The 9,160-nt window shown below is 36.9% G+C and overlaps 1 protein-coding gene across 1 annotated transcript in view; it reads right to left on the bottom strand.

Annotated features, from left to right (window-relative positions):
• Nucleotides 1-9,160, bottom strand: part of Znf236 (zinc finger protein 236) — a 141,633-nt gene that overhangs the window by 77,467 nt on the left and 55,006 nt on the right. Inside the window, exons 9-10 of the mRNA XM_023700080.1 lie at nucleotides 2,802-3,074; nucleotides 1,320-1,523 (exon numbers count right to left, since the gene is read on the bottom strand). Coding sequence (XP_023555848.1) covers nucleotides 1,320-1,523; nucleotides 2,802-3,074 — 477 coding nt within the window. The remainder of the gene's footprint in view (nucleotides 1-1,319; nucleotides 1,524-2,801; nucleotides 3,075-9,160) is intronic.

Raw genomic sequence — 9,160 nt, 5'->3', positions numbered from 1 at the left:
TATATATATGAGAGTACAATTAGAATTAAAACAGACAAAATTACAAGTGATACAGAATTTCACTTAATAAAGTAGTATGAATTTCACAGTATTTGTTGTAATACATAGTGTTATCTTCCAATCAGTTATTCGTATTACCAGATATATACATGTAAAATTGGAAGAAGAAAAAATGAAACAAATGTATAAGAAATTAAGAAGAGAAAAAGTACAATCAATTGAAAAAGGGAGACAAAACAAAATAAGTATTATCTGTTCTTTTCCAAAGACCAGCAGAAATGCACAATACAGTTGTCCAAAAGTGTTCTTCTTTTATTTCTTTAAATTTTATGTATTTGTTACATGGTCTTTCACAGTGATCCTCCTGTTTCAGCCTCCCCAGCACTGGGATTACTGGTCACACCTGGTTTCGGCAGTCACCTTGGCATGCCTGGGGTGGGGCCAGCACAACATGTGACACCAGGGATGGAACAGGGTCTTTATGCTTGCATAGGCAGGTGTTTACACCCCTGAGCTATCTCCATGGCTAGTATTCATTTTTATGCGTTGTTGCATTTGGTTTTCACTTTTGCTTTTAGAAATTAATACCAGTACATAAGATTGGGCTCTACAGAGCTGCATGGCCTTTTCTTCTGCCATATGAGAACATGTGCAGAAGGTGCAATCGGTAAAGCAGAGGGCCTTCCCCAGACAATGAATCTGCCAGTAGCTTGATCTTGGACTTGTCAGCCTCCAGAAATACGAAAAATAAATTTTCTACTACTTATAAACTACCATTTTAAGCTACTTTTTAAAATAATAGCCCAAACAGGATAAAATAGGTTGCTTATATTTCTAGTTATTTCCATAACATCATTTTTCTGAAGATTCTAGTAAACAGTGTCACCTTAGTTAACAAAATCATAGATGGCTGGGTTACAATACAACTGAGCCTAAAAAGAACTTAAAAACAGGCCGGATTTTCTTGTACTTTTCAATTAAAAGATTACAGTCCAAACAGTAATCTGTCTCAGACCACATGGGAATCCAATGATGAAAATAAGTTCAGTATGAAATCTGAATCAGAAACACTTCTTTAATGAGGACTTCTACCTCTACCTTCACTCTGTTTCTCTGAACCAAAACTACAACTTGAGCAGTGGTATAGGATTTTAATCTTAATTGGGAAGCAAATAAACAAAATTCCATTATTACAACACCTAACATTATACACCATAATATAGTATACCTATGTATACCAAAATATGCATAGGTCCTTTGCAAGTACCAAAGGAAAGTGTATTTGCTGAGTTGTAAAGACACCCTAGAGTCCATCTTACCTAAATCAGTTATGAGAATTGGTTCTTGCAAAGGAATGTCAGGGACTGGAACGTTAGCCTTCCCGGCACGGACCTTTGCAGGCTTGCGCTGGTGCCTCATCTTCCGTAATTCCGTGTGTTTAAAATGAGAAGCAATATGAGTCTTCCTATGGCCTGAGGTTCGAAATTTTTTGTCACAGTGAGGACAAGCAAAAGGCCTAACTCCTAATGAAAAAAAGGAACATTTTAGAATTATTTCAAAGAATTATATCTCAACCAAAAATGTCAACATGTTAGTATTCTCAATATTGACTTGAATATTCACTTTGTTATTCTATCCTTGTAATTTCACGCATTATAAAGGGATTATATTTTCCTTTGTTTCTATACAGTGCATATTACACATGTTAGAGCATGTACCAAGAGCATTTTAAGTAAAAAAAGAAACAATTCACTGTCTTCAGGACAACATCTTAAATTGTAAAGTATGTATAGTCCAACATAAGAATCCTGAGATGCATATAGGCATTCTCTTTCAAATTCTCACCTGTACACTGGAATGACAACACTCATCACCCAGCTGCGGCTGGGATGACAGACACTAGTGCTTCAACAGCACTTGGTGTCTCATAAGCCAGCCAAGAGGTGCTGTCACTGGCTAAACAACAATAATGATAACAACCTCTACTATTGTGTTCCTTTCTGAAGGAAATGTCTGTTCTCTTTTTTAAAATGTACTGGTAAATGAAATAGCAGACTCTAAGAAAGGACATATATAGAATCTGACTAATTTTAGCTTCCTCAAACACTCAGCCCCAGACTATCAAGTGGAGCCCTCAGGTCTATGAGGCGATGCTACAAGCAAGTATGGAGCTTTTGAGGGCAATAAAAAGGTGCCAATTACATAATGGTGTTGGGCTTTGCAATTCTAAGCTGCACACCCTGCAATTTTACAGTATGTGAATTATTTCTCAATAAAGCTATATTTAAAAAGATGTAGACCCCATACATAAAAACTTTCATGCCCTAACAGTGACAAAAAAATTCTGGACAGCACAGTACATATCCAGGTCTCCTTCCCTGCTACAGGCCTAGGACTAATGGGTCCTAGCCAGAGGGTAGCTGTTAGCCAGTCTCTGGCTAACAACTACAAGTCCTCTGGGATTATGGATTACCAGCTTTTTCTTAAAAAAGCTCGGTCAAAAAAAAAAAAAAAAAAAAAAAAAAAAGAAAGAAAGAAAAAGAAAAGAAAGGCTCAGTCAGTCAAAGTTAAAGTGGATCTTCCATCACCAATCTCTTTACCATTTGTAATTACATTTTTTATTTACAAATGCTACATTTCAAATGCCACCCTCTTTATAACATTAGTTGCATGAGAATCAAGGCTACAAATCAATAAATATCACTTAGAAAGAAGAAAAATGAACTGCCAGGAATTCAGTTATTGCCACCCCTACTCTGGGTACTGTATATCAGCATTGTCCTCTGGAAGTCCATGCATACCTGTGTGCAGGCGGATGTGTACCTTGAGGCTCCCTGAGGTGGAAAAGCTCTTCATGCAGTACTGGCACTTGAAGGCCTTGATACCAGTGTGGGTTTTGATGTGAGCTGTCAGCGTGCTCTTCACAGCAAATGCCCGGAAACACTGGGGACACTTAAACGGCTTCTCATGGGTATGGATACGGATATGGCGCACAAGGTCACTGGGCTTCCGGAATTCTTTGGTGCAGTAGGGGCACACGTGCCACCGCACCCCATTCTCCTCACGAATTGAGCCTAAGGTGACAAGGAAAGAAGAATAGTCCAGCCCAGTCTAGGAACTGTCACAAATACAATAAGGCTGCAAAGTCAGCCTATGAAGAACCTAGGAAGAACATGTGTATGGACGGGCTCTATCATAGTGGGTGGTACAGGGTCAATTACAAAAACTGCAACTTAAATGATCACTGAATCTGTCACGCATGATGATTTCATCTTGAAAACTCCTTAACAGTCCAACAGAACACAGTTCACATGCTCAAGATGAGAGAGCAGACTGAACATGGAAGATGATGCAAGTCAAAGCTAACACAGAGATCCCATTAACAATCAAAGGATCAGAGCTGAGGTGGTCAAATGGCTCAATGAGCAACTCAGAGCATAAAGAATGAAGTCTGAATAAGGGTTTCTTGCGTCTGATATCGCAAGTTAAAAATAAGATAAATGAAAAACAGCACATATTAAGTTCAGGCTATAAGAGGGAATGTAAAAATAGTAAAAATAAAGTAATAGTATACGTGACAATTGAGACACTCATATTCAAATGTAAAAGATTCTATCTTTTGCAATTATAAATATTATTCAACTTTCAATTAAGTTTAAAGCTATCCTCAGTTGAAGTAAAATTCATGGAAACAAAATAATTTCTAAAATACAAAAAGTTGTAAAGTTTGAAAAGTCTGATTACATTTACTCATTTATTTATATCTAAATAGTTATCTACAATAATTATATAATTACTCAGGTAAAGAATCTACATAAAAGCATAAAGATTTTGGTTACATTAATAAAATTCACCAAAAATTATCAACTCAAATCTATTTAATTCTATCTGTCAGATCTAACTTTGTTTCCTTTTGTTATCAATAAATAATTTTTTTCTATATATCTATGAATTTGTAAAGTGAGAAAATCTATTTTTCCTTACGATGATTTTTGCCAAAATAAAATATTCTTAGAAAGAGCTGGGTAGAAAAGATAAATAGTAATAGAACTATAGTATCTATTAGTTAAAATTAGGAAATCATCACCTAAAGTTCTTTTTTCCAGACAAACTTGATCTAAAAAGACAGTATAAAACTGTCAAAAAGTTCTAATGATGAGGGGAAACAAACTGTAACAGAAACTTCAAACTGGCAGCCCTTGGAGCTCTGGGTGCGGCCTCTACTAAGCTAAAAAGAAATACTGAATTCAGATTCTAATTCAAACAAGCAGAAAGACCTCAAAAGCCAGAATACATCCTATTAGGTAAGTTCCCTTGGTGCTGGACAATAGATTTCCTCTTTAAATACATTTAATACATTTAGAAAAAAACACATAATCATCTTTAAGAGGAAAAGAATTTTCTAAAACTCAGAATCTAGTCTTTACCTAAAAGTAAAAGGTGAATAAAATGTCAAGCGCAAGTTCCTGACTTCAATTCCCAATCCAAAATGTTAATCAAGACAGCACTCAATAGGAAAATACAAAAAATCATTCTGTCAAAGCCACCAAGAAGTCTATTATGCCCTTAGTTTACAGTCTTCTAGAAAAATAAGAAACACATTGAATAATTTAGAAGGAAATATAGACCATTACTCACAAAAGATACAATTATTTAATCTTAAAGACCTAGAACCCATGTTCTAATACGTGTAAATCAATACCCTATCTATAAACAACATCCAAGAAGAAAAAAATTTAACTACTACTCAAATATGGTGGAAGAAAGATAAATGAATGGCACCAAGGCAAAACATCATAAACACTTCAATTGCTACAAATATAGATTCAAAATACTACCATCTTTAGTTTATCACAGTCAATAAAAATTAAAATTAGCCCAATAAAAATATGTGTTCTTAACAAAAAAAGCTGAAGACCTTAAATGTTGTAAAAAAAAATGTAAACTACAATAAAGTAACACTTTTTAACCTATGAACTGAAAACAAAAAGTCCCAAAATTATGGTAATATAACAAGGTTATGAAGAAACAGATCCTCTAAGACACTGTTGATTGGAAGGGCCAGCAGTATAGCTCAGCAGACTAAGCACTTGCTTAGGTAAGCACAGGGGCCAGGGTTCAATCCCAGGCACCACCACATGCCGCGTCAGCCCCACCCCCAGGCACGCTGAGCTGGCAGTGGAGTCCAGGAGTAGTGGTACATGCCTGTAACCCCAGCACTAGGGAGGCAGAAATCAGGAGGATCACTATGAGTCTGAGCTACGTAATGAGACCCGGCACAGGGAAAACAAAAAAAACCTTTAAAAAAAAGACACTGCTGATTGGTATATAAATCTATTCAACTCAGTAAAAGAAAACTGTTATCTATCAAAATTTTTAGAGTCTATATATTTTTCTTTTTTAAAACACATTTCTAAAAGAAAACAATGGGAATTTATAATTGTCAGTTTTAATTTCCTGATGTTGATGGCTGTATTTTGGTTATCGGAGAGAATGTCCCAGATTTTAGGGAAAACATACTAAAGTACTTAGAGTTAAAGGGATATTAATGTATATTTGCAAGTCACTCATAAAACTTAGGGGAAAATAGGGCCAGCAAGATAGCTCAGCAGACTAAAAGCCTGCTTAGGCAAGCGTAAAGACCAGGTTCAATCCCTGGCACCATATGCCACACCAGCTCCGCCCCATGGCACACTGAGCCACTCCCTAAGACCCAGCGTGGTGGTGCATGCCTGTAATCCCAGGACTGAGGAGGCTGAAAACAGGAGGATCACTACACGTCCAAGCTATGTAGCGAGGCCCTGTACCAAATACATAAAATAAAAAATAAAAATTAGAGGAAAACATAGATAAGTACAGATGGCAGATGCAGTAAAATATGAACCTTTGAGGCATATAGATAAAAATTTTACAGGAATTCTTTATACTGTTATGGAACACTTCTGTTAAAACTAAAGTTATTTCAAAATTTAAACCTTAAAACAATCTTTACAGAATATATCCTTTGAAGCCTTTGGGAATTCTAGAAATACTTCCTACAGATACATGTACACTTGCAAAATGACACAATGTTATGATTTGTGTCTAGTTGTCCCCCCAAAGCCTCATGCACTCATGGGGCAGGGACTTCTAGAGTTTGAGATTAACTCATGATCCACTGCGATTATGGGTCTTAGAGGCTGGGATTATGGGTATGAGTACTTCCCCCAGCCCTGGGTGGATAGGCTTAATGAAGAGAGACAGACTTCCTCTCTGTAGCCATCGTTGTTGCTGCTCCTCCCTTTGCTCTGTTGCTCTTTTCCACCACCATGAAAGGTTACCCTCTGCCATGTGCCACTCTGCCTTGGAGCCAGCCGACTATGGACAGAAACCTCCAGTAACTGTGAGTTAAATAAACCTTTCCTTCCTTCATTTTGGGTGTCAGATATTTGTCCCAGCAATGACAGAAGAATAACTGAGACACACAGCTACAAACATATTTACTACAACCTTTGCAAAAGACTATAAATAACCCAAATGTCCCTCTGTTTGATAGTAGACTGATTCAATTGTGATATATACATAAAATGAAATATTCCGGCATTTAAAACATACATAAGGTGGGAGGAAACAATCCAGAAAAATAAGACACAATTACACACCTGTTTCCTAAAAACAGTAATCTGGATGGCTTGTGATTGCTTAAAACAGGATGAGAGGTGCCTCTCCACTGTATTCGTTAAGCATTCAGTACGTGCCGGCTATTATACTACACAAACGGACTTACCAATTCTCTTTCATCTAGTCCATCATGAGACCGATTTGCAATGAGAAATCTGACTTCGCAAAGGCTAACCAACTGGTCTGCTGCACTAAAGAAGCAAGTGCTTCAGAGGACTTACTCTATGATCCTTCAAATAGCTATAGGCAGGGGAATGAGCAGTGTCACAAAACATCAAGAAGCAGACAATGTTGAATAAGTGCTGGCTACTCTCACCCAAGGAGCAGCCAGGTACCAAATACAAATGCACAGAAGTATTTTACACCTCACAGGTGGTAAGACTACACGGAGGTACAGATGGCCCACGGGAATGTGCTAACATTTCTCTGCACGTTCCCAGCACTCAAGAATCAACATCTCATCTGGCAGGTGCACAGACATTGCTGGCTTACCTGACTGCTCAGGTACTGAGGAAAAGTTGTCCCTCATAGTCCAGAGTACGCCCAACACTGCCAGCAAAGAGACCAGACCCTAAGTGCTTACGCAGTTTCTAACTTAAGGTTTAAAATCTTACTTACAGGTGTTCTTTCAGGAATCAAAGTGCTGGGGAATAGGCACTCTGTTCCTACATCATAATCAGGAATTTCAGTATCTTCTTGAGCTTGTTTTTTTTTTTTTTTTTTCAGTTTACCACAGTATAGTTATTAGGAATAATATGTAAAATATATGTAATTCTCCTGAAAGGCAGCTTAAACAAGAGAAGTTGCTTATAAAACCAAAAGTTGCTGTTAGAAAGATATAGTAAAATCAGGCTGCAGAGATAGTTCAGCAGTCTAAGTGCCTGCCTCGCAAGCGCAACGACCTGAGCTCAATTACCGGCACCTGCCACTCCTGAAACCAGATGTGATGGTGCACACCTGTAATCACAGCACTGGAGAGGCTGAGACAGGAGGATCACTACAAGTCTTAACTGCATAGCGAGACCCTGTATCAAATTAATTAAAAATTTTAAAAAGACACAGATCTTACTACGTTAATTTCTTTATCTGAAATTTTATGAAGACAATATCATGGAAAGCAGCAATAATATTTTAATGAAAACCTGAAACAAAATATTTAGGTTTTTTTCTTTTTTTTTTTTTGTTTTGTATAGGGTTTCACTACAAAGCTCAGACTCATAGTGATCCTCTATCTCAGCCTTCCTAATACTGGGATTACAAGGATGCACCACCAGGCCCAGTTTCAGTGGCCTGTTCGATGTGTGGCCCACATAGCATGCGGTACTGGGAACTGAACCTGGGTCCCTGCTCTTGCTAAGCAGGCATTCAGACCGCTGAGCTATCTCCCCGGCCATGACACAGACGCAAGTATAGGTATCGCAAAACTATCTGTAAACAGCAATCCCATTTCTTTAAATTGTTTCCATGTCAGTGTATATTCCACAACAGAATAAATTCAATACAGTGATTTAAAAGCAGATTCTGGTGCCACTAAATCAATTAATCAATCAATCAATCAATCACAACACAATCAAAATGAAAGAAAGACAAAAAGGGAAGAAGGCTGGCAGGGAGGCAGGCTAGTCCAGCAAAAAAATCAAAGAACAAAAAGAGAAGGAAAACAGATCACACACTAGAGTGAATGCATGGATTTTTTACATTAATAAATCAACTACTTGAATTGACCCCATTACAGATTAAAGTCAATATGATCACACAAAGAGGGAAAATAGGCACTGGAGAATGTTCAACATGGGTAGAAAAGAAAAAAAAAAAAAAAAAAAAAAAACCTTCTGGCAAACTATGGAAACAAACTCCCTAAGTCTGAATGGTACCTATAAAAAACTTATAAAAATCCAGGCTCAGTTATGAAATACTAAATCAGTCTCTTTATAAATTGAAAAAGGTACCTTTTAGTACCTCAGATAACACCATATGAGAAGTGCAAGCTAATACAGTAAGAATGGAGAAATTGTAATTGTTCTCAGACAGATATCTCCATGGAAAACCCCCAAATCACCTACAAATTGCTACAATTAATAGCAGAAGTTAAGAGACTGCAGGACTTATCATGAATACTCAAAACTAAATTCCTTTCAAAATACCAGCAGCAGAAACTAAATAAACAAGGTAAAAGAGTAAAAAATTAACTCTAACAGAAGATTTGTAAGACTAAAAAAAAAAAAAAAAAAGAGGGGCTGGGGAGATGGCTCAGTGGAATAAGCGCTTCTCTGGCAAGTGCAAGGGCCTGAATTCAATCCCCGGTTCCGCAAAAAAAAAAAAAGATTTGTAAGACCTTTGGGCACAAAATACATCAAAACAGAAAGAAAGTGCATATAAAAGATGCTATATTTCAGATATGAATTTTCCTAAAGACCAAATTAATTAATTCTAAAGAGAAAGAAAAATCTATCACATGATTTAAGAGTTATTATAAAATAATGGAGATGCTACAGTATTA

Source organism: Octodon degus, unplaced genomic scaffold, assembly GCF_000260255.1.
Source record: "Octodon degus isolate 3935 unplaced genomic scaffold, OctDeg1.0 scaffold00120, whole genome shotgun sequence".
Classification (NCBI taxonomy): domain Eukaryota; kingdom Metazoa; phylum Chordata; class Mammalia; order Rodentia; family Octodontidae; genus Octodon; species Octodon degus.
Note: the sequence above shows the minus strand (reverse complement) of the source record. Positions and strands in the feature narration are given on the sequence as shown.